This window comes from Sminthopsis crassicaudata, chromosome 2 (assembly GCF_048593235.1).
Source record: "Sminthopsis crassicaudata isolate SCR6 chromosome 2, ASM4859323v1, whole genome shotgun sequence".
Lineage (NCBI taxonomy): Eukaryota > Metazoa > Chordata > Mammalia > Dasyuromorphia > Dasyuridae > Sminthopsis > Sminthopsis crassicaudata.
Window position 1 is genome coordinate 659,803,368 of NC_133618.1, and position 19,712 is coordinate 659,823,079.

At 40.6% G+C, this 19,712-nt stretch overlaps 1 protein-coding gene across 1 annotated transcript in view; it reads left to right on the forward strand.

Moving 5' to 3' along the window:
* Nucleotides 1-338: 338 nt before the first annotated feature.
* Nucleotides 339-19,712, forward strand: part of LOC141558979 (uncharacterized) — a 33,669-nt gene continuing 14,295 nt past the window's right edge. Inside the window, exons 1-5 of the mRNA XM_074296949.1 lie at nt 339-384; nt 4,347-4,448; nt 9,646-11,132; nt 15,070-15,131; nt 19,438-19,595. Coding sequence (XP_074153050.1) covers nt 4,406-4,448; nt 9,646-11,132; nt 15,070-15,131; nt 19,438-19,595 — 1,750 coding nt within the window. The 5' untranslated portion in view covers nt 339-384; nt 4,347-4,405. The remainder of the gene's footprint in view (nt 385-4,346; nt 4,449-9,645; nt 11,133-15,069; nt 15,132-19,437; nt 19,596-19,712) is intronic.

Here is a 19,712-nt window from a genome sequence, read left to right on the forward strand (position 1 = left end):
CATCGGGCAGACTTCTCCCTTCACTGCACCATCCCTCTGTTTCTGCTTTCCCTTCTGATATTTAGACTGGAAACAGAGCTGTAACCGAAACCTGACCGGCTCCCCAGAATCAGACAGGTGCATCACACCTGCTCCTCCTCTTGAGTGGGAGCCAGAAGTAGAGTAAGAGTCTTGGATCCGTGGGGTGGGAGGCTGGAATGAGGGGGAGGGGTGGAGGGTGAGAGGAAAGGCCCAGGAAGCCTCCTCCCTCCCTTTCTCCCTTGCCACACCCCCTCCTCATTTAAGGGTTGGCTCATCTGGGCTGGGCTGAATTGGCTCTCCGGTGTTGGAGTGGGGAGACACTTCTCAGAGCAGGAGGCTCATTGTTCACCCAGGCCACCCCAGGTGAGGGAAGAGGACACCTGGGTCCAAGAAGACTTGGGGAGGGGGTGCTTGGCTGGGGAAAATCCAGGCCAGAGGAGAGATCCGAGACAGGGAGAGCTGGGTCTGAGAAGACACCGGGGAGGAAAGCCCCAGGGCAGGGGATTCCTAGTGAGGGGAAACTTGGGGCAATCCATTGGGAATTGGCTTTTGACCCTCAGCCTTTTCCTATTCCTACTAGAAGTGTGTTCAGAATACAAAGAAACCATAGTAGTGTTTGGTAGTGATCCAGGATAGGGCCCTGAGATGGGGAGGCTCTTACCCAGAGTCAGAGCAGCTGATTCTTTATGTGGGGTGATTTGTGGGAGAGGGGGCCACCGAGAGGACCTTCCTGGCCAGAATTTCATACTCACCTACCTAGGCAGGTGACCCTGAAATTTTCCCATTGGAGCTTCTCTCCTTAGAAATGCTATTCTCAGTTACTTATACTTTCCTCTGAATTCAGAGGATTCCTATGGAAGAGCAGCCTTTGATAGGTGAGAGGAAGGGGACTGTAAGAGGTGGGGATTCTGGGAGACGGAGAATCACTAAGGGAGGAAAGGGCCGTTAAATAGGAAGGCAGTATATGGGGACAGGAAACAAACACCTCCTATTTCTTAATTTAGACACTCTATTCCAGAGCCCCCAAATTGTTTCTTTCTTCTCAGGCCCTTGGACATGCCTGGGATTAGCTCAGATGGTTTCCCTGATTAGAAGAAGACAGGGCCAGAAAGGAGGGATCTGTGTCCACAAGACAAAAATGAGCAGTAAGAGAGCTCTGGATGACATGGCAGGATGAACTGTTAGCCTGGGAGCTGGTGGGTGTCCACTGGAACCCTCTGCCAGGGAGAAGGAGAAAGGGAAGGCTAAAAATGCTCTAATTTAAGAAAGTGGTGAGAGAGAGAAGGCTTCTTAAAATGGTTTGACCCATTTGGGCTTTACAGTGGGGTGGGCTAGAACCAAGGAGACTGGAGAAATGATGGGTATGACAGAAAGACCCCTCCCCCCTTTTAGAGTCAGAAGATATGGGTTTTAATCTCATCTCTGAAGCTTACTACCTGTATGATCTTAGCCAAGTCATAACTGGATCTCAGTTTCCTCATCTATAAAATGGACAGATGGACAATGAGGTTGCTTCTGGCTTTACATCTATGAGCTATGATCCATACATTAATTTCCCTTCACCCTCCCACTTTCCATCCCCTCTCTTTCCTTGCCAGAAATTTAGGAGGAAAGGATGGAGGGCTAAGATCAGCTAAAGGAGGAATGAGACCCTGGAAGGAGTGGGTATCCTTGGTGACTTTTTTGCCCAGGAATTTCCTTCTTCTCCAAAGGAAACTTGGATCCTTATTAGACTATTGCTAATTGATAAACCCTCAGGAAAGCTGCTCTCTCCCTCTCCCTCTCCCTCTTATCCTTTTTCTTTTCCCCCTCTCCACCCTCTTTATCTGTCTGTCTGTCTCCCTTCCCCTCTCTCTTTCCTTCCCTCCCTTCCTCCTCCACCTCTCTCTCTCTCTCTCTCTCTCTCTCTCTCTCTCTCTCTCTCTCTCTCTCTCTCTCTCTCTCTGTCTTTCTCTCTCTCTTCCTCTCTTCCCCTCATTGTCTCTGTCTCTTCCCTGCCTGTCCCCCAAGGGTGATGGTGGGATGAAAGCACATGATGCATCAATATGGCCATTTCTTTGGGGCTAAAGACATACCAGGTTAATAAGGACCTGAATCATGATGTGAGGGTGGGGGGGGTGGGAAAGTGGGACATGGAAGAAAGGCTAGAGACAGCAATTTTGACTCAGTCCTTGCTGAAAATTTGAATTCCCCTGACAAGGCCTCCTCCTCTTCATTCTTCTCCTCCCTTTTCCATTCCCTTCTTTCCCCCCTCCTCTTCCTCCCTCTTCCTGCCTCCTTTAATAGGAGCTTTGGCCCTTTCTCCTGTATCTGTGGCAGACAGAAAGAAGAAGCCATGGGAAGGACAGGGAAGAGGCGTGTGAGGGGGTGAGAGGGGAAAGAAGAGATGAAATGATGGTCTAGGAGCAAGAATAAGAGAGGGGGGACAGAAAGACCCAATAAAAATGGTGGAGATGAGATGGGGAAAGAGGGAGGGGATGGGGAAAGGGGGGGAGGAGATGGGGAAAGGAGGAGGGGAGAACAGAGAAAATTTACAAAGAAGCTGAAATTGGAAAAGAAGAAAAGGAGAAGAGAAGAGAGGAGAAGAAAGAGGAGAAGAAAGGACAAGGGAAGGAGTAGGGGTGCAGATGGAACTGGAGGGAGATGATGTTGAGCAGAGAATATCAGCTTCTCAGGTGACAAGGCGGGTCACTGGGCCAGCTTTCTCCTTCTAGCCTGGATGGGGCTAATCCAGCCAGGAATGTGTCTGCTTGCCACCACTGGAGGTGGGGATCTGATACCAGCTTGCTGAGCTCGGCTTGGGGGAGAGACTTGGCAGTCATAGTCCCCTGCTCGCCTTATCTCCTATCACTCATCCCCCCCACCTCGACAACAACAGATCTCCCCCCTCTCCACGGTATAGCCAACATTCAATAGAACTTTTAATATTTTCCCTAGACTAGAGCAGTGTAGCCTATTGAAGGCAAATCTTTAGTTAGAAATGGGATCTGGGTTGTGGATAAGAAAAAGGAAACTCCTGGGAAGAGGCTAGGAGCCCCTTTTAAGGGTATTTTGGAGTCAGCTCAGCTGGGCTCCACAGAGCTGATTGTTGAAATTTCAGTGTGAACATTTATACATTTATACCTCAGAAAAACTTTAAATCTCCAAAGAGCTGATGGTTAAAATTTTAGTGTGAACATTTATTCTTCAGAAACACATAAATCAAGACTTGTTTGTTTCATTGATTGCCAATGCTAGACTTAAAAAGTGATGGAGAAAATGTTAATAAAACAGATTGAGCTTTCTTTTTAATTAAAATAATTTATTTTCAAAATATATACATGGATAATTTTCAACATTCACCCTTACAAAATCTTACATTCTAAATTTTTTTCCTTTCCTTCCCCTCACCCCCTCCCCTAAAAATAATCCAATATACGTTAACCATGTACAATTCTTCTATACGTATTTCCACCAAAATCAGCTCAAAAAGGGAAAAACTGAGAAAGAAAACAAAATGCGAGCAAACAATGACAGAAAGAGTGAAAATGCTATGTTGTGATCCATACTCAATCCCCACAGTCCTCTCTCTGGGTGCAGATGGCTCTCTCCATCACAAGATCATTGGAACTGGTCTGAATCATCTCATTGTTGAAGAGAGCCATGTCCAATAGATTGAATTTTTAAAAGAGTTAACTAAACATTTATTAGGCCATCCCAATCCCATTTTATAACCAATTCCAAGACAGGGCCAGGAGGCAGCTTTGAAGATGGACCAACAGGGACCCCTTTTGAGTATAGGGTCTTAAAGAGCCCCAGGAGATTCTTGTTCTACTTCTTTCCCAGGAGACTAACATTTAAAGTAAGATAGACTGGAGAGTCTCAGAGTTTCTGAATGTAGGCTTGGCTCTCTGGGAATGGGAGTGGGTGAAACCCAAGGAGGAGAGGATAGTCCAATGATAATAATTGGTTTACAAAGTACCCTATAGAATGTACCTATTTAACCTGTATCAGAAGAATCCCTCCCAGATGTCAGAGACACCTAAGGTTGAATTTAACAGTCAGTGGTAGGTTATTGTGAAAGGCCCCAGGAAGAGCTCTGATTGTTATCCTCACAAGCTGGCTCTCCCTAGTCCCTGAAATTTCCCCATCAGCTCTTCACCCTTTTGGATTGAGAATGGTTTTCTCCAGGTTCTCCTTCCACTGCAGATGCTCCTGAAAGGGAAATTCAGATTGTTTCTGGGAGAAGGCACAAGAATTTTGTTTCAGGCCTTCCTCCCCTCTTCTGGGCCACTGGGTCTCAGGGAGTTACTCGAGGCATGTGCTTTCTGTTCCTTTGAGGAAAGGAGGAGGACTCCATATTAACCAGAAGCAGCTCAAGGAAAAGGCAATTTGGCATTTCAAAATGGATTGGAACTCTGCTCCAATGGCCTGGCTTCTGTTGTTAGGTAAGTGAGGGAACTGGAAGGATAGCCCAGGAGCCCCCGGGGAGGGGGAACCTATAGGACAAATCTTTCTCTGGGAATTTTGCTTACATACCTCCAATTTCTGTCATCCTTTCCCATCCCAGACACTTTCCCACCCAGGATCTCATCAATAAATCATTCTGCCCATCAGTTAGTCAGGAGTATTGATTACACACTGCTCTCTCCTTCCTGTGAACACTGACACTTTTTCTTTTTCTTCACTCTGAGTTCCCCAGGGCTACCAAACAATCTTTGAGATCTTAAGAGAGACTATGGCCCCACTGTACCCCCTCTCCCACTTATTTTACATAAGAGCCTTCAACTCTGGTATTAACATAGGGCCTTTCCTGAATTCCTTCCTACCAGCTGCTAGTGGCTCCTCTTTCAACTACTTTATTTTCATTATATGTACATATATATGTGTGTGTACATATATTATGTATATTATATATTATGTAATATACAATATTATTATAGTATTATATATTATGTAATATATAGTATAATATATCTCTATCTGTGTTCTGTAATATGGATGATGGGGCAGGGTACATACTTGAATCATTTCTGGTGACAGATCTGTCCTGGACTCTTACTAAAGGGGATGCACATTTGGAAGCTGGGGCACCTGTGCCATTGGAAGTGACCCAAGCAAAAGTTTAGCACCATCACTCCTGTTGCATCTATATTTTCTATATACTTATATATGTACTCTTTGTCTCTCCAGTTGAAGGTAAACTCCTCAATTTATTTCACTTTCATCTTTGTATTTCACTTTTGTCTGTGTATTCTCATTACTTAGTACAATGCTAAATAAATCCTCATTGAGTGATTAATGAAGGATATGAGTTTTTTGGTGTTAGAAAAAACCTTCCCAATAATCAGATATATCTTAAATAGCAACAATGGCAACAAGAAGTAGCATTTATTAAACTATTACTATATTCTACTTAGCATAGTACTATCACAGTACTTAGCACTGGAGTTAAAAATGCCAAGAAAAAAGAAAAAATTTCCCTGTTCTCCAGGATCATATATTCTTTTTTCCTTCCTTCCTTCCTTCCTTCCTTCCTTCCTTCCTTCTTTCCTTCCTTCCTTCCTTCCTTCCTTCCTTCCTTCCTTCCTTCCTTCCTTCCTTCCTTCCTTCCTTCCTTCCTTCCTTCCTTCCTTCCTTCCTTCCTTCCTTCCTTCCTTCCTTCCTTCCTTCCTTCCTTCCTTCCTTCCTTCCATTCTTTTTTTTTTCTTTCCTCCCATGAGCACAGATTTTAAACTGGAAGGGACTTCCAAGATCACTTTTACAGATGAGGAAACTGAGGTCCAAAAGGGCTAAGTGACTTACCCAGTATCTTATGCGCTTATTTGTTGATTGGTATAGAGTAGCTACTTTGTATCTAGCACTGTGCTAGGGAACACTATAGATGTGTGTGTGTGGGTGCAAATAAAGACAACTACTGCCTGATGGGGCTTACAATGTAGCTAGAAATACATACAGGAGATGAATAGTAAAAAAAGTCAGTGAGGGAAAAAGATCTATTTGTAAGATTTTACTGTAGAAGTTTAGCAAAGGAATGGACGACAATGAGATGGTATGGTCACAGAGGACTTGCTGGAGGAAGAGGAACTTGAACAGTTCCCTAAAGATTCAGGAGGAAAGGAGGAAGGAGAACACTTTGGGAAGAGGGCTAGAATGAAAGGGATTGGAAAGCAAAGGAAATGAAATGTTATATTTATCCTAGTCTTTTGTTGTTGTTTTAAAATTTGTTTTTTTGATTATACATGTATATCAATTTAAAAATACATATTTCTTTATGAATCATATTGAGAGAGAATAATCAGAACAAAAGGAAAAAAATTATGAGAGAAAAGAAAAACAGGAGAAAAAGGGGAAAAATTGAATATAGCATGTGTTGATTTATATTCAGTGTCCATAGTTCTCTGGATGCAGATGGCGTTTTCTGTCCTAAGTTTATAGGGATTGCCTTGGATCACTGAATTGCTAAGAAGAACCAAGTCTTTCATAATGGATCATTGCACAATCTTGCTGTTACTGTGTACATCATAGTACTGGTTCTGCTTGTTTCACTCAGCATTAATTCATGTAAATCTTTCCAAACCTTTCTAAAATAATTTTGATGATCATTTTTATAGAACAATAATATTTCATTACTTTCATATTACCATAACTTATTCAGCTATTCCCCAATTGTTGAGCATAAACTTATTTTCCATTTCTTTGCCATCACAAAAAAATTGCCACAAACATTTTTGTACATATGGATCCTTTCCCCTCATCCTAGACTTTTGAAATAGGTAGAGAAAGTGAGATAGAGACTTTTCTCTTTATTTTGTGAAACAGTATATAGAACATCTGAAGCCAGAAGTATCACTTCTGCCTTCTTTGTGATGATTTCTTTTTCCACTGCTATGCCATCTGATACCTTTTCTAACTAATTGGTTAGGCATATTTGGGCAGTTTTCTTCCTCCTCTTTCCTTTTGCATTTAACAACTGTGAATAAATAAAATAAAAATAAATATAAATCCTTTATATTAAGTATTCAGAAGAGTAGTTTCTCCCTGGCAGTCATTAGATACATCCAGTCCCTGATCAAAAAATTTAAAAGCATCTTATACCATAACCCAATGAGCCAGGTTCTATTCTCCAACATCATCTTCCTAACCAGAGACTTCTTCCTGACCACCAGCTATGTCACCTTATTTCTTGGAGTTATGCAGCCTAAGGTTGGATGCATTATTTTTTGCTTCCCTTTCATATTGCTGGGGCAGCTAGGGAGTGCCATAATGCACGGAGTACTGAGCCTGGACTTGGGACAATCTGAGTTCAAATGTGGCCTCACTAGCAGTGTGACTCTGAGCAAGTCACTATTTGACTCAGTTTCCTCATCTGTTAAATGTGCTGGAGAAGGAAATGGCAAACCACTCTATTATCTTTGTTAAGGAAAACCCCAAAAGGTCATTAAAAAGTCAGATATGACTGAAAAACAACTCCACATATTGGAGTTGGTCCATTGAGCCACTAAAACCCTCTTTTTCAATCAAATTACTTTGTAAGCAGGCCTCTCATATCCTGTATTTGTGAAGTCTTATTTTTTGAACCTATGCTAGAATTTATTTTTATCTCTATAATTTGATCTTATTAGATTCAACCCAGTTTTCCAGCCTATCAATATCTCTGAAGATGTTGATTCTAATATTTAGGAAATTTGCTATTCTTCCAAGTTTTTTGCCCTCTGAACATATGATATACCTGCCATCTCTGCTAAGTCATTTTAAATAGTAGAACTTAAATAGGCAGCTAGGTAGTGCTGTGCATAGAGCACTAGCTCTTAAGTCAGGAGGATCTGAGTTCAAATTTGCTCTCAGACACTTAACACTTTCTAGCTGTGTGACCCTGGGCAAGTCATTTAACCTCAATTGCCTCAGGGGGAAAAAAGAAATAAGAATAGTCTGACATGATCTATTTTTGTCAGTCACATTGCTTCCTAGGTGATCATAAACCTTTCTTTAATAAACATTCTTTAGTACTGGAAATACTAGCTATAGCAATAAGAAAAGAAAAAGAAATGGAAGGAATTACACTAGGCAAAGGAAGCAAAACTAACAAACTTCATGGATGATATGATAATATACTTAGAGAATCCCAGAGAATGAACTAAAAACTAGCTAAAGTAATTAATAATTTTAGCAAAGTTGCAGGAAATAAAATAAATCCACAAAAATCATCAGCATTTCTTTATATAATCAACAAAGCCCAGATATAAGACAGAAAAATTCCATTTATAACAACCGTAATCAACGTAAAATACTGCTAAGAAAAACCCAGGAACTATATGGAAGCAATTATAAAACACTTTTCACATGAATAAAGTCAGATCTGCACAACTGGAAAAATATTACTTCCTCATGGGAATGCTGAGCCAATATAATAAAAATAACACTTCTATCCTGATAAACCTATGTATTTAGTGCTATGCAGACCAAACTATAATTCTTTTTAAGAACTAGAAAATATAATAAAATTCAGTTGGAAGAACAAAAAGACAAGAATATCAAAGGAATCAATGAAAAAAAAATGAAGAAAGGTGGCCCAGCTGTACTAGATCTCAAACTTTATAAAACGGCAATAATCAAAATAATTTTGTACTGGCTAAGAAATAGAGTGATAGATCAGTAGAATAGATTAGGCATATAATACATTATAGTAAATGACCATACTAATCTAGTATATAGAAAACCTAAAGATACAAACTTTTGGGACAAAAACTCATTATTTGACAAAATCTGCTGGGAAAACTAGAAAATAGCATGGCAGAAATTAGATATAGACCAACATCTTATACTGTATACCAAGATAAGGTCAAAATGGGGGCATGATTAATACTAAAGGGTGATATCATAAACAAATTAGGAAACCATGGAATAATTTAACTCTCAGGTCTATGGATAAATAGGATATAGAGATGTATGCTAACAAGATATAGAGAGCATTACAAAATGTAAAATAGATAATTTTGCTTATATAAAATAAAAAGTTTGCATGCAAACAAAAACAATGTAAGCAAAATTAGAAGAAAAGCAGAAAACAAGGAAAAAAAAATTTGTAGCAAGTATGTCTGATAAAGGCCTCATCACAAATATAGAAAACTGAGGTAAATGTATAAGAATACAAGTCATACCCCAATTAATAAATGATCAAAAGATATGAACAGGAAGATTTCAAAGAAATCAAAGCTTTCTATAGTCCTATGAAAAAATACTCTGCACCATTGTTTATTAGAATGCAAATGAAAACAGCTCTGAGGTACCACCTCACATATATCAAAGGGGCTAATATGACAAAAAATGGAAAATGATAAATATTGGAGGGGATGGTTGTGGGTTATTTTTACCATCATCATTGCTCTTTCATAGTCCAGGCTCTTCCCAAGGATTAGATCAGGGGTTCTCAAACTATGGCCTGCAGGGCAGCTGCAGCTGCTGAGGACATTTATGCAGCCCTCCGGGTTATGGCAAATGGGCTGAGAGGCGGAGACAGAGTGTGAGCATTTGTTTTTACTATAGTCCGGCCCTCCCACAGTCTGAGGGACAGTGAACTGGCCCCTATTTAAAAAGTTTGAGGACCACTGGATTAGACTAATGAAAACTATTCATTTTTCTCAGATTTCTTGGCAGTTTTGGTTTCATCCCAACATTATCCACATGATTCCAGGGACTCCAACCGTCATCATATGTCACCCCTAGATCTACTGGAACTGATTCAGTCTTCCTCAAAGGATAATGTGAAGGGACCCTCCTCCTGGACAGCTGTAGATACACAGATATCCACCCCACCACAATCAACATCCAGATCCTCTTCTACAACAAGGGTTCCAAGACCAGTCTCTATGGGAGTTTTATCTGGAATGAACTCTGAATCTGGCCAACTTGCTCCAACTGAATCTAACATATCTGGACTGGCCAGGCAACCAGCTGGAACCTTACCTGCCCTTACCATAATACCGGCTTCTTCTCTTGAGACCAATAGTTCCACATCAACACAGTCATCCATATCTGTTTTCCCTCCGATGGAAGGACCAGGGATAGAAGGACCAGGGAGTTCTGGCACAGCTGAAGCAAGTACCTCCTCATATCTGACATTGGCTTCGAGTGACTTGGGGAATGCCACTTCTACAGCTACCTTGGAGTCAGATGCTTCCAAACCTGCTTCCATTACATTAGCATCTGCTGAGCTTTCATCACCAGTGGTACCTAAGCTTCCTGTCCTGGTTATTCCTCATCCTAAAGAGACTGAGACTCCTACTCCTGAACCTTCAAGGCAGCCAGAATCTGAATCTCCTCCCATTAGAGAACCTTTACCAACCTTGATACAGGACACAAATCCAGCGAGTGATGCTAATGTTTCCAATGTAGACTCTGGCTCAAGGGGTCCTTCCACCCTTTCATCTCTAGCAACATTGTTATTACTGTCTCCAACGCGACATTTGCCATCACCATCATCATCCCTATTACCATCAACACCAATGATTTTAAATGCATCCAAGTCTACCACATCTGGAATTCCCAGAGTTCCCTCTGTGCCTGCATCTATGTCAATGTTCACTGAGTCCTCAACCAACACCTCTACTCTACAATCCTTCCATCAAACTACCCATCAAGAAGGATTAGAACCTACCATATCTGACCCTAGCAGATTTCCACCATCTGGATCTACTCTGACAACAGGCTTATTAGCCCCAGAGTTTACGGTCATTTCTGATGCAACCAGTGTGATGGAATCATCTCCCACCTCTGTGGTCTCCCTGGAAAATTTCTCCAGCATTTCATCTGCCTCATCACCTACTACTCCAAGTGTTCATTTGACATCCACCCCCACCATCACACCTTACCTGTCTTGGTCACATCCTTCAATGACTGAGTCTGTGGATTCATCATGGAGGCCCACCTCTGATGGGACTGAACTTTCCATGCCTTCTGCCTCTTCTTCTGCTCACAACTCTTCATTACAGGACTTAATATACCAATCCCCAGATTATAACCATGTGACTCGACCCTTGAGCTTCAAAATCACCAATGAAATCTTCACAACTGCATTCTATGATCCCACCTCCCTGGAATACAAGCTCCTGAGTGAGAACGTGCAAAATCAGGTGTGTTGAGTAGATCACCTTCATTCGTTTTAATTTCATTCACTTATTTGTCTCTTTGTTCATTTCAAAAAGTAGTTACTAAGAGCTTTGGATGAAGATCCAGCAAAGGAGACTGAGAAGGAATGAACATATGGTCAAAGGAAAACCAGAAGAGCTCAGTATCATGGAGACCTAAAGAAAAAGAGAATATCAAAAAGAGGGTAACTGACTGTGTCAGAGAATGCGGAGAGATCAAGAAGGATGAGATCTGGAGAAAGGATATTTTATTTGGCAGTTAAGAGACTATTGGTTACTTTGGAGACGATAGCTTCATTTGAAGGAAGTCAGAAGCCAAACTTCAGAGAGTTAAGAAAAGAGGGAGAGGAGAGGAAGTAGAAGCATCAAGATAGCTTTCTCAAGGCTTTTACCCATGAAAGGGAGGAGAAATATAGGATGAAATTTAGAGAATGGATGGACCAAATGAAAGGTTTTTTTGCAGATGGGGAAGCTATAGATGTTTTTGCAAACACTGGGGATACATTCAGTAAAAAGAGAGATTGAAGATTAGTGAGAGTAGAAATGATAGAAGGAGCAATTTGCTGGAGAAGAGAGGATGGAATGGAATCTCTTGTGCATATAGAATAGTATGTTTTAGTGAGAAGAGCGACCTCTTAATATGAGACAGGGTTGAAAGAGGAGAAAATGCTGGAAGACATCTGAGTGATATATTTGTAGAGAAGGAGAAAGAGAGTGCTTTTAGTGAATGGCCTCATTCTTATTCCGGTGAAATACAAGATTCTTAGCAGAGAGGGTAGGGTGGGTGCTAAGTCCTGTAGAAATTTCAAGAGGGATGAAAAGATTAGGAAAATCCATGGCAGTGTATAGAAGAGTAAATTGCTTGATTAGAAAAATCTAAAAAGTTTGCTTTGCTACAGTGAACCCATTCAGCAGAATTGTGATTATCTTTGTATATAGGAACAGGAGTAAAGCAGTGAGTGAATGGTGGAAGTAATCCTAGGCAGAGATTTGGCAGGGTAATTTTCATTGATAGGACAAGGAACCAAGGCATTTGAAAGAAGAGCATTTTATAGAGTTGAACTGGTTTACTGGGGATCAGGTCCTTGAAGTTTCATGCTATTCTCCTGTGTCTTTAAGTAACACATGAGTAGGAGTGAAGATAGTGGATGATGGGAGTTATCCCAAACTGAGGCTTGCTAGGGTGAGATATTTGCTAGGATAAGGGATTAAGATACTCAAGAGTACAGAATAGAGCAGAGTTCAACTGGTTCACCAAGGAGTCAACATGAGGGAGGAGAGTATAACCAGTGCAGGGGTAAAGAACTGAATAATGGAGAGATTGGAGATCATGGTAAGGATGAAGAATAGACTTAGGTACTACAATGCAGAAGGAGAGATGCATTGACAACAGATTGTGATAAGATAAAGGAATTTTGAGTTCCCAAACATGGAAGTAGAACACTTCTGGGTGATGGCAAGATCAAGGGTATAAGTTCTGTGTAGCGGAGGTGAGATGGAGGAGTAGGTCATGAGAAATGAGGAACTGGGAGGTTGGGTATTTGACGAAGTATCGACAAGTATATTGAAGTCACCAAGTCCGACCACAGGAGTTGGGGAAAAGAAAGTCAATGAGCCAGACACTGAACTCATTAAAGAAGGAAGAATAATGTTACAGCTTTCTGTAAATAACAGCTAAAAAAGAAGGATTGAGTGAATTTCAAAGGACCAATGGTTGCTGAGTGATGGTGTCAGAGGGAAATTCTGGAATTGGCAATGGGCAACAAGGAGTGTTCCAATTCCCCCATCTTGACCAGTGAGTCAAGGGGTATGGGTGAAAATTCAATCAGAACTGGAAAGGATGACCAGGGAAGTTATAATTGGGAGGGAGTCAGGTCTCAGTGAGTACAAGAAAACAGAAGTCAGAAAGGGAACTATTTAAGATGAAAGCAAGTCCATTACTTATGGAACAGGCATAGGTAACTTTAGAATGGTAGGTTGGGGGTTGGATAGGTTGAGTGGGAAGGGAAGAAGGAAATAATCAATGGGGGATGGAGAATTATGTTCTGAGGGTTCAGAGTCATAGTGATGGGATGGGTATTCCACCCTATGTGGTGGGATTTGTTAGTCATTGAGAAATGAATTCAGGTAAGCCATCATCATCCTTAGGGGTTTGGCCTTGGATTTTGGAGTCAAAGAGCCTAGTTCTGCCATTCACACATCCTCTGTGATGTTGGGCAGATCATAATCTCGCTGGGACTCTGTTTTCTCACCTATTAAATGAGGGAGCTGGATAAGTGACCTCTAAGACTGCTCCAAATCTTTAATCAATGATTTTTTAGCAGCTGCTATTTGCCTGTGTCCTACAGCATCTGCTTCCTATTTGCTGGTTAAATTCTTAGCATCCTTAGCATCTGACATCCAACACTGAGTAAAGGGACCAAAGATGTGGAGGATGTGGCTCCTATCCTTGATGATCTTTATAAAGGAAGGGGAGTGTCTAGGCAGAAACTTCTGGACTTTCCACCATCAGGAGAAAATTTCTCTCTACACATAGATGAGATTCTATGATCAAGTGCTATCAAAAAATAGCAGGAGATTGTATCTTTAAGCTTTCCAAGGTAAAAGTTTAGTCCTATCAATTAATTCATTTTATCTTTGAGTAATCCCTGAGAGTCAGACATGTAGGTATTACTATTTTCCCATTTGACAGATGAGAAAATGAAGTTCTAAGTTCAAAGAAATTATTCAGAATTATCCAATCTTAGACAATTGTCTGCAGTTAGCTATTTATAAGCCACTGATAAAAAAAAGCTCAGCTCAAACAATTGTAATAAAAAATCTTATTGTCTTCTATAGTCAAACTCTAATTAGAAATGGGGCCACTAACCTGTACCTAAGGATCCCTATGGACCTTATATTGACTTAGAAAACTGCATATTAATATTATCTGTGTTTTATTATATTTTTATTTATTTTTTAAAAATTTCCCAATTACAATTGTGTCTGGTTCAGCTTCTCTTTGGGAGAGTTCTGGGCCACATATGGTTCATGGGCTATGTGTATGGTAATTCTGACCTAAATATTAAGGGCAGGGAAGCAAAATCAACTTTTAAGGTTCTTTTGTTCTCTGTGATGCTGGGGTTTTTCTGTTCTAGACTTTGTTGTGAGTGATGTTTACCTTCAAAGGTAGAGATGATTGAGGCCATTACCAAATTCATTCTCTCTCTCTCTCTCTCTCTCTCTCTCTCTCTCTCTCTCTCTCTCTCTCTCTCTCTCTCTCTCTCTCTCTCTCTCTCTCTCTCTCTCTCTCTCTTGTATATATATAGTGACATGGATTTAAATCCTATCTGTTACAAACTGTGTGGCTGTGGGCAAGTCACTTGTCTTCACAAAAAAATCTCCAATGAGTTATTGAGGAGTTTCTGATCAACAGCTCCATACCATCTACATTTAAGAAATCTCAAATCCAGACAAAAATAAACAATGACAAATGTATACACACACAGTGAGTCAGAAGGCTTTAAAGATCTGTTTCTAGGTGAAAGGGTATTTGGGATTGGAGTATATGTGTGTGTATATATTAGATTGTTGTTTTAAACCTAGAATTTATGAGAGCATAATGAGTTTATTGAATGAAGATAAGATTTGGAATTAGGAAATCTGTATTCTAGTCTCAATTCTACCATAAACTGATAGTGGACCTTGGGCAAGCCACTTTGGCTTGTTCAGCCTCAGTTTCTTCATTTATAAAATGGAGATAATAATTTATGTATGACTTACTTTGCATAGTTGTGAGGATCAAATGAGATAATCAGATGTGTAACACTATACAAATGCCAGGGATTATTATTCTCACTTGGCAGGCATAGTGACTGCTCCTGGGAATCCTTAGCTGCCAGGAAGCAGATCAGATCAGGTTGTTTTTGTTTGTCCCCTCCAGCTGACTCCCATCTATCAAAGAGCTTTCTCCAGCTTTGATCGAGTGGAAGTCAATGGCTTTAGGTAAGCAATCATTGTTCTTAACCATGTCTCCTCTTGTTTCTTCTCCCCACCCCACTTTCAGTTCATTAAAAACCTGTAAATTGATGACTCCATTTACTATTCCTATGATTTCATGGACCCAAAGATCTCTATGGCTACCATTCCCCTATATGTGCTGTTTCTTCCATCAGAATGTAAAATAGTTGAGATCATGAGCTATCTTTGCTTTTGAATTTCTGCCCTTAGTATTTAGCACAGTATAGGATATATGAAAAGTGGTTTAATAAATCCTTTTTTACATTCATGCATTCATATTCTATATACAGATAGATAGATATAATTCTGCTTACTGGAAATAATTAAAATAAGATTCCTGTCATCAAATAGTTTAATTTAGTGTGAAAAATAAGACAGTAATACACATAACTATATGGGATGTTCCAAAAGTCAGTGCAGTTTTAGCTTTAATATCTTCTTGCTTCATAGTACTTAGTATTCTTTTTATGCACTGATCATTCTCATTTATGATACAGGGAGTTCCAAAAGTCTTAGTGCAAAGCTTAAAACTGCACAGACTTTTGGCACACCATGTTATTATAAGTTATAATGATTAGTGCACAAAAGGAATAAAAGGTACAATAATGTCAGAGGAGGAAGACATCATTTCCAACTGAGCATATTAAAGAAGGATTCATGGAATAGGACTAGACTCTTAATCCTCTTCCTTCTTTATGTAGTTGTTATTAGTTGTAGCTTAGGGGTAGGAACTAGCTTTGTTCTTAGCCACAGTCCAGGGGAGGGAATCATTTTACAAAATCCCTCCAAGCTCAGAATTTTTCCTCTGCCTCTGTGTCCCTTCCTTCTCTCCTTACCAACCTCTCCTTGCTATACCCAGTAGAAGTAGCTTGGTGTGATGAAATGAAGCTCTGGGTAGAGAAATGTGACCTGGTTGTGAGAGAGAGAGAGAGAGAGAGAGAGAGAGAGAGAGAGAGAGAGAGAGAGAGAGAGAGAGAGAGAGAGAGAGAGAGAGAGAGAGAGAAGAGAGAGAAGAGAGAGAGAGAGAGAGAGAGAGAGAGAGAGAGAGAGAGAGAGAGAGAGAGAGAGAGAGAGAGAGAGAGAGAGAGAGAGAGAGAGAGAGAGAGAGAAGAGGGCAAGAAGAAAAAGGTGGGAAAGAAAGAAGGGGGAGAGAGAGAGAGAGACAGAGAATCAGTAGGATTCTTTGAGTTTAGGACTCCTTGCAGTAAGAGATAAAGAAAGAACTGAGGAAAGAACAAGTTCATTTAAATCAGATTCCCCAGAAGGAAAGGACTGTCTATGACAGTTACATAATCAGCACCTGGGACAGCGCCAAAGCTACCCATGCTCCAAGTCAAGAAGTTTTTACTGAATCCCACCTGTCTCCATACTGACCATGTTTTTGACCTAAACCCTGGAGTAAAGACAAGAGAAGAGGAAGATCCAATGTCAACATAGGGACTAACCAGTCCAAATAGAGTATAAGACATACACAAAACAGTGAGAAACCAATGGAGCATATAGCAGCTGACAGAGAAATCAGTGTGGGCTGGAATAATCAGGGAAGAGTGCTATAGTAGAAAGAACACCTGGTCTGGAGCCAGGAAGACTTATTTCCTAAGCTCAAATCTGCCTTCACACACTTACTAGCTGTGTGATCCTGGACAAGTCACTTAATCTTATTGACCTCAGTTTCCTTATCTGTAACATGAACTGGAGAAGGAAATGCCAAACCACTCCTGGATTTCTGAAAATAGAATGCCGGGGAGCAGCTAGGTGGCGCAGTGGATAGAGCACCAGCCTTAAATTCAGGAGGACACGAGTTCAAATCTGGTCTCAGACGCTTAACACTTCCTAGCTGTGTGACTTAACCCCAGCCTCAGAAAAAAAAAAACAAAACTCCAAATGCAGTCACAGAAAGTCAGACATGACTGAAATGACTGAATAATAGCAACAATCACAAAACTGTGTCTCTTTTGGCATGTCCCATGAATCCTTTTGGAGAAGAGAGAGAGTAGATGTTTCCTTGCAGGGTCATGAGTCATGATGCTAGAATGACAAAACCACAAAATCTCAAAGTGGAAAAGACCTCACAGATTATAGTGCTGGAGAAACTAAGGCAAGACAGAGTTTTGTTTTTTATATTTTAATAGTGGGGAATTTGGGCTAGCCGGTCAAACAGGACTCATATCCAAAAGATGTTCGAATCCCCAGTGGCTGCATGGGATTCTTGTCTCAAAGACTTCAGCAGCAAGTGATTAATTCCAGAGACTTTTATAGGGCTCCAGCTATCAGGGAAACAAAGGCAAAGGGGGAGAACACTGGATGAGTGGACAAGCCATAATTCCAGGAAAGGATCATTACTTAGGCCTAATAGGATGGGGTCAAGATAAGAAGGTGGAGGGCAGGAGCAAGTCTAGGACTGGGATAGCATTTGAGATAAGCCACCTAGAGTTTTATGACTCACTGGAATGTGAGAGTGGCCAAAGCTTCGAGGCCCCAATTCTCTTAGTTTCAATGGGGCAAGGAAGGGGGGTGACCACAATAATTCCACTCAGAGAATAGGAAAACAACTCAGGGAAACTGAGGCACAACAATTCAGGGAAGCTAAGGCATAGCAAAGACACCTGATCGAACACACCATTTACTATAGCATCTGACCCTGGAGCTCATCTAGCTTCTGCTTAATCATCTTCAGTGATGGAAAGCTCATTACCATACATAGCAATCTGTCCCCCGTTAAACAGTTATACTTGTTAGACATTTGTTTTTTAGGTTAATCTGAATTATGCCTCCCTTTAACTTTCAGTCCTTGGTTGCACTTCTCCCTTCTAGAGCTTTTGGAGTCCAGCTCCAGTGAAAACCAAGAGTGTGGATACCTGAGGCCAAGTGGAAGATGTGTTTTGCAGTCTTCATTTTATTAATTTGAGTGCCAGCTTACTATATCTTTTAGGCTAATTGTGATTCAATAGAATTGTAAACAGTTGCTTTATCAATACTAAAATAGATGTTTTATCAATATCAAAGTGTGTGTCCAAACAGAGTAGTAAATAGTAGAAATGACATCTCAAGTGTGTGCTTAATTCATTGCTTAAGGGTAAATAGTATACTTAAAATGCCTTGTTTCTTCTGTATGCATTCTCCATCAAGATTATCCTGATCTTTATCCAGTATGTCTCTACAGTTATTAGGGAGATGGTAAGCCAACATGGCCACGGACCTACTGGCCCTCTACATCTGTTAGAGATAGTGAGTCGGTGTTGACATGGACCCATTGGCCTTCTACATAGATCCACCTAGAGTAAATTCAGAAAAAAAAATTGAAAAGAGCCATAATTCCCCTACCTCCCATATACACCTTCAATTTGCTTCATCATCCTAAATAACTCCATTTTCCTCAATTATTCCTTATATGATACGGTTTCTAGCTTCCTCACCATCCAGATTATAGTTCTCTGGATAGGTGGCAACTTGTCAGGGTTCTTGAAATGTGGTGCCCAGAATGGAACAGATTTAGTGTGATCAGAGGAGCTCTGATTTCCCAGTATGGGATCACCAGGTTACTGGTCTGGGATCCTATAAGCCATTTCAAAATGACACCACTTTCTTAGCTGATATTGAGCTTGTGGCCCATTAAACTTCTCAGATTTTTTTATTGAGCTGTGATTAGACCACACTGCCCCCATCCTACTTGCACATGTGATTTTCTGAACATAAATGTGAGACTTTACATTTATCCTGATTTACTGACTATGCAGAATGACACATTTTTATACATGGCCAATATGAGAATTTGTTTCTCTTGACTGTGCATGTTTTCAGAAGGTATGTCTTTCTATTGAGATATTAGGAAAAGAAATATTTCTTGATAAGCAAACAAACAAAATTCATATTTTATTTCATCTTATGTTTAAATCCAGTGTTCTAACCTGTATGGATAATTTTGGGTTCGTATTCCTTCATCCGTTATGTTAAGAAGCCAAGAAGTTTGCTCTTTGTGCCATCCATTTGTTGCTCCTATACAGTCTTATTCAACTCTTCATGACCCTATTTGGGCTTTTCTTGGCAAAGATACTAGAATGGCTCACCATTTCCTTCTGCAACTCATCTTACAGATGAGGCAACCAAGGCAAATAGTGTCAAGTGACTTGCCCAGGAGAATACAGCTAGTAACTGAGGCCAGATTTGAATTCTGGGAAATAAGTCTTCCTAGATCTAGGCAAGGCACTCTGTGGTATTGATGGGTGTGATAAACTTGACAGCTATGCCTTTATCCAAGTAACTGATAAATATATTGAACCTTTGTCTTTAGACTGGGCTCAGTGGTGGCAAACACAACCATTGTATTTGGAAACAAGACTCGAGCCCCTTCTCCCATGGATATTGTCTGGGTCTTGTACCGGGAAGTGAAGGGAGTGGGGATGATGCTGGGTAACCTCTCTCTAGCTGAGAACAGCATCCAATCTGAAGGTAAGTTCCAAGACTCCTGGTAATAGGGGCACACCTATTTTCATAAGAGCATCAGCAATGTTTCTCCTTCATTCCCATTAGCTTTGTATTCTTTCCAACTCCCATCATGTTCTAATG